At 39.7% G+C, this 17,047-nt stretch overlaps 1 protein-coding gene across 1 annotated transcript; it reads right to left on the minus strand.

Moving 5' to 3' along the window:
* Positions 1-189: 189 nt before the first annotated feature.
* Positions 190-16,924, minus strand: cul4b (cullin 4B). The gene is made up of 20 exons (XM_037675720.1): positions 16,000-16,924; positions 14,481-14,596; positions 14,291-14,394; positions 14,103-14,172; positions 11,014-11,087; positions 10,761-10,923; positions 10,457-10,546; positions 7,963-8,045; positions 7,818-7,885; positions 7,572-7,690; positions 7,278-7,470; positions 7,069-7,173; positions 6,883-6,993; positions 6,682-6,767; positions 5,217-5,324; positions 4,993-5,106; positions 4,798-4,903; positions 4,536-4,708; positions 4,300-4,452; positions 190-1,261 (listed from the first exon to the last, which is right to left on the minus strand). Exons 1-20 carry the CDS (start codon positions 16,454-16,456, stop codon positions 1,166-1,168), a joined length of 2,589 nt encoding a protein of 862 aa, XP_037531648.1. The 5' UTR covers positions 16,457-16,924; the 3' UTR covers positions 190-1,165.
* Between the last annotated feature and the right edge of the window lie 123 nt (positions 16,925-17,047).

Raw genomic sequence — 17,047 nt, forward strand, 5'->3', positions numbered from 1 at the left:
ATGTGTCAAAACCTCCGAGAGGTGTGGACAGCAGTAAAAACTGTCCTTCTCTTTTTCCGAGTTAATTACTGTATATTGTACGCCAAGGCTCAAAATCCACATTTCTAACAAATGATAAAATGTTTACTCACTCACCCACGAGTGAAAACACAATGGTATACGCTGAAATCAAAAAAATGAAACCCCAGATTGAAAGAGTTCTTTTAATGTTAAAACAATAAATCTAACAGACTCATACAAAGAAATGTCTATTTCCCCCCCCAAGTGTTGAGCATAATCTAGGCCTGCTGGAGATTTGGAAAAAAGAAGAAAAACAGAATCCATTACTGCACAGAAAAACCTAACAGTGATGTGCTTTTAAATATACGCAAGTGTTAACAAAAAACTTTTATCAACAGCTGTAAAATGACACAATAACAATGAACTGAAACAAATAATATTGTATGCAAATACTTGAACAACTGAACTGACGTAGCAGCTTGAAAACAACTTTAAACAAAAGAAGTGCTCCCTTTTGGCACAAACTCTGGTTTGGAGTATAATTTGTGTTTGCGATCACAGTTTTTTTTTTTTTTTTTTTAAATCATATGACCGACAGTCTTTAAAACCTAAAGATGGATCACAGAATAAACACACACTTCCCAAACTAGTAATTCTCAGCTGTGAAGGTTAGCCCAGCAGTTCCACATTCAACAATGACTGAAGTAACAAGCATTAGTTTAATGTTTGTTGTTTTCTTTCAAATGCTTCTTGCTCACATTTAGAGAATCGATAGGTGTGTCAGCATTACCTTGGAATACTGGATGAGAAAAAAAAGAAACGGGCTTAAAAATAAAAAGCACGTTGATTCAAACTATGGACAAAGGATCTAAGTCAGAAAATAAATATATTTCCTCTCCATTTAAAAAAAAGAGCAAACTGAACTGTGCGTCTTCTTTGTTCCAACTCTCTCAGAGGCACTGGGAAATATGGATGATTTTCTCTTTTCTATGGGCATGCAATCCACAGGATCATAAGACCCCTGACGAAAACCCTGTGGAGCAGTAGCCATTCACTTGTCGGTCGTTGGGTTTGAAGATGATGATGGTTAACGTCCACGGGAGCAAAAGATTTAGAGGCCGATCACCTTTTGATCTAACAGAACCAACTGTGTTTCTTTTCCTCTCTAGGCCACATAGTTGTACTGGTTGGAGTTTTCCTTGTCACGCTCCATATAGTCCCTGTCAATAAGAGACTCTATCCTCTTCTTTAGGTCAGCAGGCTGAAAGAGATGAGGACAAAGAGATATGTCAGTGACGCAAACCCAAGAATTGCTGTGTTGTTAAAATGCCTCCACTTTCCCCATCTATTGAATCAAATCAATTTCACAAAAACTAGTTGTTGGTCAAGAACATGCAGGTGTGTTTACAAATGGTCAAGTATGAACAACAGCAATAATCTTAAGAGAAGCAATCGGACAAGTTGCTGCCCATCAATATGGTAAAGATTAGGAAGCCATTTCCAAACAATCTGGAGAAAAACAAAGATTTTCTGGAGTAAAACAGTCAAGACAGCCTCAGATTTTCCAGGAGTGGGTTGTTCAGCCCTGATGTTTGAATGTGTGACAATAATAAACCAATAATTTATGTTGACAAAGTTGCATCCAAATAAAATTCAGAAAAAAAAAAAGAAAAAAAAAATCAAGTCACAAGTGGAGATTCCTAAACATAGTTCACTACATTGGATCAAAAGGGGCCATAGTTCTGTGATTCTGGGGCTGAGGGTTCAAGCCCAAGTTGCGTCCAGAAGGGAATCTGGTGTGAAACGATTCATAAATTGTTCATGCGGGTTTGCTCGCTGCGACCCCTGAAGATGGGAGCAACTGGAAGAACAACATTTGGTCAAAACCAAACAGAATTTCAGCACATTGGCCTCAGACTTACTGTTAAAGATCGAACTGGAGGTAAGCTGATGCTGATTCTCAGCCATCCAGAACAGGAAGGTCCAAAGTGCCTGAATAAAATTGAACTGGTCTCCCTTTCTTATTTCTAGGAGAAATTTTACCACTCATTAAATTATTATTATTTTTTTTTCAGTTCACCTCTCATCTTTCAGGGGAACCTGCTGCCTTTTATTTAATCATGTAAAATTTCTAGAAGTAGAGTCGTCATGATTTGGGCTTGTTTTGCCATGACAGGACCATGGGCACCTTTCAGTCAACCTTTTGAGTCAACCATGAACTCTTCTTTATACAAAATTATTAGGGATGCACAGTATTATCGGCATGGTATCAGCCAATATTAGCGATAAAGTTAAATATCGGACATACACACACATAAATATATATATATATATATATATATATATATATATATAAGATGTGGTTGTTTTATGACTGTTCGAGTGTTGTCATTGTGTTAGAGAGAGTAAATGTCATGAATACATTTGACATTAAACACAATCCAAGTTCAAGTGTTGCATCATTTTCAGCCCTGTTTGGCATCTGCATTTGGCAGCAGGCCAAATTGACAAAGACCATGCAGAATATTGTACCGGTGGTACTGTAATTCCACAGCAGAGAAAGCTATGTAGTCTCTGCAAGTAAACAAATGCTATCTGAATCTGGCTTCCTCACTTGGCCTTGAATAGGCCAACTATCTCAAATGTCTCCTAGAGGTTATGTGTTACTAAAAATTTGTTAAAATTTAGGTTTCTCTTGTAAATGAGTCCCCGAGGCTCAATGGGATTAACCTGTATAAATAAAGGTTGAATGAATGTGAAAAAGAGGCTCTGCCCTGTCCCTCCCCTCCCCCCCACACACACCTGAGGACATCTGTGGACCTGTGTCAGAGCTGAGCCAGCAGCGAGACTGTACCATCTCTTGTCAGGACTAAGGAACTTTTTGGCAGTGCCCACGGACAACTCACCACCTCTGTCAGCCTCCTCATGCATAAATGTATTATGACGTCTTAGTATGTTGCTGTTTATGTGCAAGGTCTTTCTTTGCAACTTTCACACTGTGCCCCAGCCAGGACACAGTGCGAGACACTTTTTTTTTTTTTTTTTACCTCTTCTCCCCTCGAGTTTCTCTTTTCCTTATCTACTGTTGTCTGCCTGAAACAGGTCTCTCTTGTAAATGAATCCTTGAGGTTCAATGAGAACTAACCTGTATAAATAAAGGTTGAATGAATAAAAGTAGGTCTAGGGGGAAAAATTATCGGTACTGGTATCGATTATTGGCCAAATAAGTTTTACCATATTGGCATATCGAATATCGTCAAAAATCCAATATCGTGCATCCCAAAAAATTATTCTATAGTCAAATGTGAAGATGTATGTAGGTCATCAGAAATTTGGGTCATGCAACAGGATGCTGATCCACAGTAGAAATTTACAACAGAAAGGCTATAAAACATTGTTACAATGAGAGTCAAAGTCCAGACCTCAAACTGACTGAAACATTGCAATGAGACATGAAGAAAGCTGTACATAAATGCCTGACAACCACAATGTAGTGAACCAACACCGTAACAGTGAGACAAAATCCTTCAAAACAAAGGCAGTAACTAAATAAGTAATACAGAAGACAGATGTTTCTAGTAACTGCAGCTACAAGCAGTTCTACAAGCATGAGAAGCACAATTAAAAACCTTTAATGATGTACATTTGCAGATCAGAAAAGATAATCCTCAGAACCAACGCGTTTACATTCAATTCATTCTGTTGTCGAGTCGTGCCGATGTAAGATGTGTCAGATTTGAGAACCATTGCTCAAGACCGTTTATTATTACAAGAAAGTCTTGCACATAAGTGTCACTTCTGAAAGTCACAGACCAATGTGCAAAATACTGTAAGCAACCTACGTAACCAATAAAACCAAGTCAACTTGTGAGCAAAGGTAATCATGCCAGACTTGGTGTTCAGGAACAAATTTAATTTGACATTTAGCGACACTTCATTAGTGTTTTGTTGATGCAGTCCAGTTAAAATGTCAAGGTTAAATGGGTGCATATTTATTTGAAGTAGATGCTGAGTCAGGCTCGTACGATGAAAGAAACTGCTGTTTATTCCAGCATGAAGTAGTCAAAACGGTTCTTTATCTTCTCAGATCAACACAACTGTTGCTACTGACTTAGCGTTTTATTTGTGGCATATTCTGGTTGCCTTGGTAATCGAGGAGAATGCCGCGTAGCGTTCCTGCTTCACCTCACCATTACCTTATCATCTGCTCTTTTCATACCTGTCAGCCTTCCACTGATGCTGGATGTTAAATAAAAAGACAAAAAGGTTAAAAAAAAAACCATCAGTAATATTCATTACCTTAACAGGAAACTTGAGCTGGTTGTACACCTCCGACATCAAAAGATTATGGCTCAGAGTCTTCCTCATCTTCATTATCCGCACGATAGCGGCATCGATCTGGTACTGACGATCCTGAAAGACCCGTTCTGTGGTGCTGGCTTGCTCCTCCACCTGGAGGTAAAACACAAATGAAAAGTCTTTTCCACATCTACACTATTTGTATTATCAAGAAGGAGTTTTTTGGGTTTTTTTACCGTCTCTTTCATCTGAATCTGGTTTATTTTAATCCTGAACAGCTTGTGTTTGAAGTCATCGTTGCAGGAAAACTTGTCCCCATCCTCCACATCTTTGCTTTTGGGGAGTTTGGTGAGCACTCGTGCTTTTCCACAGGCAAGCGACTGCAATGTCCGACGCAGTTCGCTGTCCTCTGTAAACCCCACAAAACAGTAAAAGTTTAAGACAAGCAGTGATGAATGAAAATGATCAAACTCGACGTGCTTCGATTTGATAGCGAACCTATTCCTGTGGCCAGTTTGATCTCCTCCAGAGTGAACTCCTCCCCTTCGTTAAACATCAGCAGCACAAGCGTTTGAAAAAGTGACACCTGCAGCTCCTTCTTGCCCTTTTAAAGGGAAAGATTCAGAAGAGAACAATTATAACCAGGCTTTGCAGAGTGAGCTAAACAAACATTCGCAGAAAACCGTTGCAAACCTCTTTGAACTCGGCTTTTAGGACACAGTGACCTAACGTTGACTGCCACTGCAGCTTCCTGCCGCTGTGTTTGCCCAGGTAAAAAGTTTTGAAGATCTCTTGCAGCCGCACCATCTGGACAAAGATAAACAGACGTGTAATAAAGGAACCCTTGGTATATTTACAGCACGAGGGGTTATAAAAACACCATGTTCCAAAGCCCTGAATATTTGCTCAGCACTTACCTCAGGAGGAAGGTGGACTTCCATCGGGACATAAGTTGGCCAGTAACCCATAGTGAGGATGTTCACCGTCAGCTCAATGTTGCCGGGAATGTTTTGGCACTGCATGTACTGCAGGAAAACAGAAACATTTCTTATCAATCTGTTGCTGCCTGCACAACTTTCACACAGGAAAATTGATCCGTTTGTCGGCATTTCAAGTAAAAAACAAAAAAGACATTGCAATAAATAAATACAAGAACATTTATAGCTATGATAATATGTCTATTAAGAGTTTTTTGAAATGCTTCTGCATTTATTGAGTAAACTGATCTGAAAACGTAACGCAACAGGACTTGTCAGAACAGGTGATTGCTGCATGTTATTTGTTTGGTAGTGCAGTCAAGCCAAGATTAAAAAAAGGTGGGGCTGAAAGTGAGTCGGAGCAAACCGGCGACTGTCTGGAGGTGGCGTGCATGTTTATATTCACACATAATGAATGAAGAGAGCATGCTGTATTACATCTAGACAATTTTAACATGGAGAAAGAAATGCTGTAAATATAGATTTTTTTTAATTAATTCCCATAGATTTATCTGAGGAGATCAACATGGTTCCTAAAGCATCAGTCTTAATAATAAACATGCATAAACTTGAAAATGTGACTTCAAATTATTCTGACATTACTAAACAGGATTAGCAACCTGCAAGCTTTTCATGGTTATTCACTTAAATTTGAGCTAAAATGTAACGTGTTAGAATAATGATGCTATTTGTTAAAGTGATACAGTAGTCCTTCTCCACTTCGTGGTTCGTTTATCACGGACCCGCTCTATTGCGGTTTTTCAAAATAAAAGTGGACATGTCAGAATTGGCTGATTGATGAATGAGCCTCACGATCGGCATGTGATTTTTATTTAAAATGAAATATCATAAATGATTTAGCACCTCCTGCACCTTTGTGCAGCCCTTACTGCTGCAGGATAAGTTTCCTGCTGCAGCTGATCAGCTGTTCTCCTTGCAGAGCGAGAAGTGGGCGTGTCCGAGACCGCTTGCAAGTGGCTGAGTGAAACCATGGCTGAAAGGAGGCAGAGAGCTAAAACGAGGGACTACTGTATATACTTCTTTGCTCAAATACAAAACATGGCAAGGGTCAAGGAGCTGTAATTGTGTCAGACTTGGTCCACTCTGCCTGTGGAGTTAGTTTCACATTACATTAAAAGATTTAGCAGGTTCACTGGTTTTAAACCCCTCCTCTTCCAACATCATGTCGTTTTTGTGTAGATTTAGTTTTGAACACAAAAAGCAAGCCTAATTCACCATTTTTAATTTCTCAAATCTGGTTACAAATGAAACCAGATAGCATCCAATATCTTCAGCTTTCAGTTGTCAACGTTCCAAACAGCAGCATACAAACCTGACAGCATTTATTGATTTAAAAGTCTAAATGCAAAGCCAAACAGAAGTGCTTTCTCAGAAAAGTTGTTACCTGTTTGAATTGCACCATTATGTCTTTAGAAAGCTCCATGTCCTTGAACATTCCCTCCAATTTGCTGGTGAACGCTGCTCCACATTCTGACAAAACATTTTAGGCCCAAGTCAGCGTTACAGTCGATGTCAAGATTTTCTCATTTCTGTCACACAATGTGTTCTTGTATGTCTGGAGGTGGCAGTGATGGATCGAACTCACCGTGTTTCAGCTTTGACAACATTGATTTTTCAGCATCTACAGAGGCACTTTTTCCAACCAACAACCTTTTGGCCAAATCCTTTTTGTAAAAAGCCTCAAAAACGTCCTTTCCTACAATAAGAACAACTCGTTACAGACAAGAAACAATGAAAAACTGAAATACAAAAAATAAACAGGAAATCATACCATAGATAAATCTAAAGATAATCATGATCTTATCCAGCATCTTCTCCAGTTCTTCATCTGTAGCCTCTTTGTTTCCTGCCCTCAGCTTTGAATCAACATGTTTTGCTGAAAAGGAGAATACCAAGGTATATTATTTATTTTAAAAAAAATGTGAACACAAAATCTCATTCACTGCTGGTTCGACAGTGAGGAAAATGTTTGATCCTCACCAATAAGTTCTGCAGGTTTATTTGGCCTTTTGTTGATGAACGTTTCGAAAGCCTCCTTCATGGCGTTAACAAACTTCTCATTCTTCAAGAAACACACGTCAATGATGTGATCCACCTTATCTTTGAAGTCCAGCAGTTCCTGCACCATTGTTTTGTCTTTTTCAGGGTTGATTACGATTGTGCTTCCAAAAGCCTGGATAAGAGTTGAGGCATTGGAAAAGAATAAAAAAAGTGGTGAAAAATAACTCAAGAGCCTACGACCTTTAACCTGCATTATCTTGAAGTGTTTATCACCTTTATGTATTCAATCCAGTGCTGCAGCAGCACCTGAACACCACCTCGCACTCGACTGAAGAGCTGATAGAGGAGAGACAGATCCTGAATTCTGTTCTCGTCCAGCAGGTGAGTCAGCCCTGCAAGTTCCCAACAACACAGTCAGAGTCGCCTCCCGCACGAGCAACTTCAAAAACAACACGAACACTGACTCGCTGCTGCAAGACTCTGCATCTATTTGTTCGGTAAGTATTTGTAGGCGAGTACCTTTTTGCAAAACTGCGGTGAGGTGTTCACCCAGGAGCTGCTTCTCCACAGTAGCAATGAGGGGTTTTCTGAAAGGTACATGAAAACTTAGGTTACAAGTCTTAGTGCCAATTCACACATGGATCATTACGGGACCAACACTCACTGTGTGCTCTGGTCGAGATATGTGATTACTCTGTCGGCCTCCTCCTCCAAGCGTTTGTTGACATGATGGAGATATTCTGGTACCTTTAAAAAAATTACGAATACATTGTGACTCATTTACCATGACAGATGCATTTTGGGTCTCAATGAACAAATCTTTGTGAAGCTAAGTGCATACTCAGGGGTCCCAGTAATGTCCCTTTTTGTCATAATTAATTTTCCAAGTGACATTTTCTGCTTCAAAACAAACTTCAGGAAGAAAAGAAGACAAGGAAAAAACAAGCCTAGAGGAATTATGCTTAAATCATTAGTAACTATTTTATTACACAAGTTAACAGATATAACTAACAGATTATTAAATAAGACTCAGCCCTCTTTATCTATTGGGTAAATCACAAATACCGGTACATGAGCACACACACCTCCCAAAAGTCTGGAAAACTATTGCTTAAGATCTAAGGGCTTGTGAAATAATCAGACTTGTTTAAATGAACATAAAGAAATGAGGAGTGGCTCTCTAAACAGCACAATACACGTGTCCCTTATTGCAAGTCCATCTCTTCTGATATGATGGGCAAAATAGATGACATCCATCCTTTTTAAAAATATAATCATATTAATTATTATCTTTTACAAATAAATAATCTAGAAAGCAAAGTTCTTGTCTGTGATATGTGGTCAGCTGTCGTTTTTATATCATCAGCTTCATAATGACAGCAAGCAAAGTCAGTTTTCTTGTCCTTTTAACTTTTTGCATGAGACGTCAAGCAGCCAGAAGAGAGGAGGAACGATAACAATGAGGATAACCTGATTTTTTTGGTTACATTTTCATTAATAAGCACAGGAACTCCTACGCAGAATTTGTTTGCTGCTTTTAGCATCCCTTGGCGAGACCAACCACAGCAGTGTGATTTTAAGACAGAATATGTACAGGTCAGCAACTTTGTGGAACTTTTTATGTCCATAAAAAGTTACAAGTTTTCATACGTGTCGTTTTGTTTCAATCATCCATGATGATGGTGTGTAAAACCATAACTATGTAGGAAAATAAAGATGCAGCAGCAGCTGCTACAACTATCTTACTGTAGCTAACAATTTACTGTATTTTTCAGCCTATAAGGCACAGGTATTTTTGCATAATTTACATGCCCTGCGACTTATACACCAAAGCAACTTATTTATGTTTTTCCCCCATATTTATAAACTAATTTTTGGCTGAGATATGACCGTTTTCATTCATTCTGAAATTGAAAATATTGAACACTACCATTTTTAGCTGCTAGATGGCACTCGAGTACTGTGGCATGCAGTTGTTTCATGTAATAGGTAAAAGTGGCTATTAATGACATAGTTGGCTTGCCACAGCATGCCACCAGCTCTGGGATCATGCCTGGAGCAAACATCAAATCAGCTTCATTTCACTGCGTCACCCCAGCGAAATGAAACTGATTTGATTATTGAAGTGCATTTATTAAGTAAAAGTTCAACTGAGACACATCTTTGCTATAACATGGAGCAAACAAACAATTGTTTTTAAGTATTAATCTTGTTAAAGTCCTCCCGTGCGCTCTCAAGTGGTCGATTTTTGGCACAACACCGGCCCACATTTCCAGGTTGTCAGCGGTGATGCATAAAAGATGCAACTTATCCAGTGAAGCGACATATTTATGTTTTTTTCCTCCACTTTATTAGACGTATGTGGACTGATGCGACTTATATGGCGATGCGACGTGTGCGGCGGAAAATACGGTAGTTTTCAAACAAGAATATTCCTTTGCAAATAAATTTTAGGGTACAAGTTACTTTAAGGATTATTAACTAAATATTTATTTGATGTAAACAAATATTGTTATTTATACTGACCAGAAATTAAAAATAAAAATCTGTGTTGTTTATCAATCACTGGCTGCTCTGATTTCTGAAGCTCAGCATCAGCAACAGAAAATCTCAAATTGGTTGACCTCTGGTTTTGTCAGATCAATTCTTATTAACTGTATGAGCATATGGCATTAAAAAAGTTAATCCTCCCTGAATGTGCAAATTAATATTTTAATAATCAGCCATTAATATTTTAATAATCAGACAGAAGCTTCAGATGCAGCTTCAAAACTATTTTTGCTTACTTTGCGCAGATTGTGGCAAAAAGAAACAATCAGATGCTCCAGATTATCACAGAGAAAATGATTTACAACAGAACATTTTTCCATTGATGGCCTTTATAAATCAGGAAACTGTTTTGTCTTCAGAAGGCAGAAAAATAAGCATTATTAGTTTGGCCAAACATCTCAAAAATGGGAAAATCCCTCTTTTAGCTTTTTCAAATCTAAATTTCTAAAATAATTTAAATCCTCACATCTGGAAACTAAAACCTGACGAAGACTTAAACAACTTTTTGTGCATTTTGATGAATCAGTTTGGGTGTAAAACTGAGGCAGACTCACATTTCCCTGATAAAGACAATAAATGAGTGCTTTGAATGAAAACATCTAAATCACCTCTCTTTCCTGCATCAGCCTCTGTCCCTCTGCAGCGTACAGCCGATTAGTTTCCTCCAAAAAGCGCTGCTCAAAGGAGTCTTGATAAATCTGTTACACACAGAGAGAACATCGTTACCACTAAAGACATTCGTCAACAGGGAAGTGACAGCTCAACACCTTTCTGTGCCGACTATAATCGTTAAAACACACAACAGAAGCGAGTGTTGTGTAGCAGAGGACAAAAACAAAACAATTCTACTCATCTGTCCCCTTAAAACACACATTTACACGATGATTTGATAGAATGATAATAAACTGGCACCTGAAGGTCAGAGAGCATGCTCAGCAGGCTCCTCAGCAGACTGCGGTCTATGGCCTCTCCGTTTCGCTCCCTCTCGATGAGCAGCAGAATCCCGTCAATGGTTTTACTCTGGACCTTCAGATCACTGATGATGTAGAACCGGAACAGCTCCAGACCCATATCCCTGCAGACCACAGCAGATTGTTCACCCCCCCAATGGGCACGAATAAGCCTCAAATACAAACAATAAACCATAACGTTGCTGATAACTCACCAGATTGATGGCAGCATAGAGTTTTGTAAAACATAGGTGCGATCCAAAAACAAAAATATACTCCTAATCATGATCTGCAAGACAAAACATATTTTCATTATGAACACATGCCATTACAGTATTTTTTATTATTTTTAATTGAAGGTCATTCTTCCAATATGTTAAAAAAGTCTGAACGATGCATCTTAAGTATTTTTGTATTAGTAATTTTTGCAGACTTGTCTGATGACACTTCAGTGTCACAAGTTCATGTGGAAATCTCGATCATTTCTACTCCAGCTGTTCTGTTTGTCTCACTTTGTTGGATGGCTTGCTTCCACTGGTGTTGCATAAAAAATGTATTTTTGGCTCATCAAAGTCCAAAACATCAAAGTTCATGCTCAATAATTCAGGTAAAACTTAATGTTATTGGATTTTTTTTTACCTGGATTACTGAGCATGAACTTTGATGTGCTGAACCACTTAGGCCATGGCTGCAGTCGACGGGGGAGAGGGCGGACTCCAGAAACCATCTTATCACCATCAAACTGGTTGACCCACAATGTGAGTGTGCTACTTATGGGACTGAGTTTGTTGTGGCTCCTCGGACTGATCAAGTCTTTTGGACGAAAGAGGAAACGTTTCAACACAAAGAAACCGTCCAGAGGACCTGACTGAACTTTGTTGGAAAGTTAAAAACTGTATTTGAATGATTTATTGGAAATATAGAAATATACTTTTGACTTTTGTTAGCTTACTTTAACCAATTCATCCATTTCCTGGCACTTATCTGTGGTTGTGTTGCGGAGGGTAACAGGTCCAGTAGGGATACACAAACCTCCCTCTCTCCAGCTCCTCCCTAGAGTTTGCAAGGCATCCTCTGGCCAGCGAGGCTGCATAATCCTCACAGTGAGTTCTGAGTCAATGAAGGGTCTCCTTCTAGTGGGATGTGCCCAGAAACCCCCCAAAGGAAGGCACCCAGAAGGCATCTGAATCAGATGTAGGAACCACCTCAAGCTGACTGTTTGTGAAGTGGAGGAGCAGCAGCTCCACTCCGAGCACCCCGCTTCATCTCTAAGGCAAAGCCCGGTCACCTTACAAAGGACACTCATTTCAGCCACTTGTATCTGGGATGCTGTTCTTTCAGTCAGGATTTATGACCACAGATAAGGGTTGGAATGTAGCTCGACCAGTTCATCAAGAGTTGCCTTTCGGCTTAACTCCTTCTTCACCACGACAGATGGGAGCAACGCCCTCATTACTGCAGAAGAGGCTCAGCCCATCCATCTCCTGCTCCAACCTGCCAACACTAGTGAACAAGACTGCCAGATACCTAACTCCTCCGCTTGGGGCAGAGACTCAACTCTGATCCACTTTCTCTGTCCATGTTAATTTACGTACAAAGGGCCAAAGCTGGAGCTGACGTCGATGTCTGCGAAGATCTACATCACTCCCAGGCTCTTGATACGCTCCTAAAGGCTCTTTTTTTTAATTTTAATCACTACCTTGAAACTTAACTTCAATAACATCACAGTTCCAGATAAGACTTGTGTTCTTCAAGATGAGGATCATCACTGAGGAAAACAAGTTTACTACAAGACATTCTTTTAGCAGATTAGCTCCTTGTCTTTTACACAAAAAAGTAGCAACAATAGAAACGTTTTGTCTTTCATCAGAAAGACTTCAGTCTGAGGAGCTGTATTAAGCTCAGTCTTATAAATAGCACCAAATAGCACCTTCTCATATTGGATCAACAAGTTTGTTGTTGATATTCAAATCTAGCTGTTCACATGCTAAAGGAGGACCATCAGCCTAACAATGGCTCATTAGTACCCTGATGGTCGCTTGTCACTTGCTATTGCTACTGTATGTGGGATGCATCACAAACAATGATGAGTCCAGCTACAGGCAAGAGGTGGAACACCTGGAGAGCTGACGTGAGGAGAATAACCTTCACATCATTGTGAAGACGACGAAGGAGATGGTCATGGACTTCAGAAGGAACAAACACCCCCCCCACCCACCCCGAACATAGGAGGATCTGCAGTGGAAGTGGTCTCCAGCTACAATTACTTGGTTGTGCACCTGAATAACAACCTCAGCTTGGGGCAACACCACCACCAGCCTGATCAAAAAAGCTCATCAGAGACTCTACTTCCTCAGGCGGCTGAGACGAGCTGGTCTGGGAAGCTCAGTCCTCACCTCCTTCTACAGGTGTGCAGTGGAGAGCATCCTGTGCTCCAGCATCAACGTGTCAGAAAGAAAAGCTTTGCAGAGAGTGGTGAAGGCTGCACAGAAATCTGTCGGAGTCAGCCTCCCCACCATCACAGACATCTACACCTCCAGATGCAGGAAGAGGGCCACCTGCATCATGAAGGACCTCACTCACCCAGCACACACTTTTTGCGGATCCGAGGCCTCCGTGTTCAACTGTCCCCCTTTTACAATGCTATTATTGCTAGTATCACTCAGCCCCCTGTGAATAGCCAGCAGCCGTCGTGGTACTAACGAGCCATTGTTAGGCTGATGGTCCTCCTTTAGCATGGGAACAGCTAGTTTTGAATGTCAACAACAAACTGGTTGATCCACTATGAGAAGGTGCTATTTATAAGACTGAGCTGAATACAGCTCCTCAGACTGAAGAAGTCTTTCGGATGAAAGACGAAACGTTTCGACAAGTTTTTATTTTTTTGAACCCATCCAGAGGACCTGACTTAACTTTTTTAGATTTTTCTACCTGGATTATTGAGCATGCATCAGGATAAATTAAGATATATTTTATATTATTATAAACCAAACTATACCACCACCAAACTACAGAAAAATAATTAAGAAACTTAAAATTAATCCCACACTTATCGAAATCCCTCACTATAAGTAACACATTACCGGTAATACAGTAATGTATTTCCAGTAACATTTCCCAACAAAACTGTCAAATATGAGATTTAGTGAAGTAATATTTGAGATTTATTTAGGCCACAATCAGCCGACATAATCATAATTCCCAACTTCTTAAATCTACTAAACGAGTGCAGTTGCTCTTTACACATAAATACCAAGCTGATTATTTTTCTTAATAAATAATTATTTTAAATAGATGAACTTGCCATTTGTCTGCAGTGATCTTGCCAGCACTTGTCAATTTTCTTCAGGAAAAGCACACTGTCCAGGGCATCCGTGAGAACAAAGTTAAGTCCAGAATAAGCCACTAAAATACAAGATTTTTACTTCAAATTATGAGCAAGCCTGAACCCTCCAGTTTGTGTTGTTTAGTGACTCAAAGTATAAAGGATATTCTCTGAACTGATCGATCTGTGCCTTGATGTGGTCTTCACACACGACCCTGAGCTGTTTGTAGAGTTTGGCAGATATCTTATGGGAGCAGAGGTTTTCCACGGCCTGCCGAGACAGACAAAATGAATATTTATATTTAACCATACACGAAGCCAACTTCCTGTCAGAGGTCGTAAGGTCTGATGTGACACCTGGTAAAGTTCTTCTAAATTGTACTTGATTGAAGTGCTGTTCTGTATGGCCTCTACTGCTTCTTTCAGCTTTTGCCAGGTCTCCTGTGTGTAGTTTTCAGGTAACTTTGGCTTTTCTGTGAAGAAAAACAAAAACATGACACACACTGAACATCAGGGGTATTTTAAATCAGCAATTTACTTCTATTTAAAGTATAACTGGGGGAAATACTGATATTAAATCAACAGATGGTTCTGTTGTTTCTTTCATTTCAGTCTTATAACTGTAAGACGTGTGATTATTAGTGCTAGTGTTTGACTATGGCTGATGCAAATCTTTAGAAATAAGGGCAGCTTATAGTCAATATACATTCCCTATTTAAAATTTTTGACAAATATGTTATTTTTTCATTTAATAAAATATAACAATAATTGCTTAACTTGCATATACACACATTTTGCAACCCTTAAAACAACTTGTACACTTAAAAAAAGGCACACAGAAGAGCATTTTCACTTCAAAATAAAAACTACCGTACCGTGGCTAAATTAAGCTGCATCTTCTGGGTACGGTACAGTCTCGGATAACTGGGACAGATTCCATCCAGCAATCAAAAGTGACACGTCAAACGTATACAGTTCATTAAACGGAAAGCATGAAGCTCCTTTACACATTCTGAGCAACTTTCAGGACGATCCGTTGACCCGAAAGTGTTTTATTCAAACCTTAGAATCAGGATGATCTGATTGGATCATTAGAAGGAATTTGCTTTTTAAAAATTCCTCTTAAATAGCCACAATTTCTTTATTTCGCAACTATTTTTTTAAACAATATTGGTATATTTGTTGTAATTTTTGCTGCATCCAATAAAACAAGTTTTAATCCAATTTGGGGACTCTATTTTGGTAACACTGCTAGATTGTCTCCTTTCTTGGTGTTTAAATACACAGGCAAGGCAAATGACTTTTTAAAAAGTTTCCAATATCAGCAGACAAAAATTGATCCAACGCTGATAATCAACCAGTAAAGACCGGTAATTCTCGATGCTGACTTTCATGTGGGTATTAGGACGCCTAAGGTCCCTAAAATGCATTTGTTTAGTTCGTTTGTGGCTTGATCGATGATTTATTTACCAAGCAACGTTGCGATTTTGTCTTTTGGGCTTAACAAAACCATTTACTGCAAGCGACAACTAGTCTAAAACATCACGGCAGTGTTTTAGTGTAATTAACCTGGTCAACTTCTTTACACTCAAGCTGATGGTATTAAAATATATATATTTTTAAAATGATTTTTTTTGTACTCTAAATGCTTGATCTTTTCATAGCTCCATTGGAAATTCAAATAGGGGATTATCGCTTCCTAAAGAATAGTTTCACAGCTTATGCAAAACAGCTGAATTATTAAATCTAATCAAATACTTATAGTACATGTACTCTATAAAGTAGCTGGGATTTGTTAGAGGTTAGGTTTAACAAGAAGCATGTTTGCAGTGTTTTCCTGCAGCTTCTGGATGCCCATCAACCATCAGTTGGGTACCTCTGAAGTTCTTGATGACTAGTTTCTTGGCAGCTCCAGGTTTGCTGCTGGAGAAGGTGCCGGATCCTGCGGTCTTGGTCAGTCCGTTTGCGTGGTGCCCCACGCCTCCGGCCAGGAACACGGCTTTGCTTTTGTTATTGGAGCACGAAGCGGCGGCGGAGGCAGCCTCCTCGGCCATTTTCACATCCAGTCCAATGAAATCCACCGAATCCTCGAACCTCAGCTTCTTCTGAATGTGCAGGCTGGGAGAGCAGGAGGAGGAAGAGGAGGAATTCAGGGTTTTGGAGGGGGAAGAGGAGATCGCGTCGCTGGTGTCTTCCCTCTCGGAGCCGTTTATTTTCCTCTTCTTGGGAGATGTGATGTTTCCGCTGTCGGCTTTGACATCGGTGGTCGCGGCTCTGGCCTCCTGGGTTGGCGGTGGTGGGGGGTTAGGGGAAGATAAACCTGTTGGAAACATGAAAAAACGGGAATACTAATTCTTCACAGCCAGTCTTCTTGATCCGAAACTTCCAGACTTTTGTCGTGGAGCAGCCAGGGGGGAGGAGGAGGAAAGCAAATGTTGTCCGAGAGCTTTTGTCTGCCTTGACACAAGCCGGTTTTTACCCAGTTTAAAAACAAAATCCAGTTTAAAACATAATAAATTACTAACTACTCGATGCTACTTGGGTCTAGCTTCGTCTCTTTCTTGTTATTGCTGGCCGAAGAATAAAGATGGTCGGCTACTGCTTCCTCTTGTGTTTTTTTTAACCTCCCTCCCGACAAACCGCGTCGTAAAGTGGTTTAGTGAGAGCGGGTGATGAAAACGGCCGTTTAAAAACAACTATTTACTAAAACAAAATCAAAAGCACAACACGAAAGAGTTCGCGTTATAACCAAACAGCGTTAGTTTACACGAGAAACATTTCACTAGAAACAGCTAGTCGGTGACCCCACCGGAAGTACTTTGTACAAATGTACTTTTTCACAAGCGTGTTGTTTTTTTTCCACTCTTTGGCCAAACTTTCCACAAGATGGCGCCAACGCAACATTTACGTCACGCTTTTCATTT

The sequence above is a fragment of the Nematolebias whitei genome, chromosome 4 (genome assembly GCF_014905685.2).
Source record: "Nematolebias whitei isolate Nwh7 chromosome 4, NemWhi1, whole genome shotgun sequence".
Classification (NCBI taxonomy): Eukaryota; Metazoa; Chordata; class Actinopteri; order Cyprinodontiformes; family Rivulidae; genus Nematolebias; species Nematolebias whitei.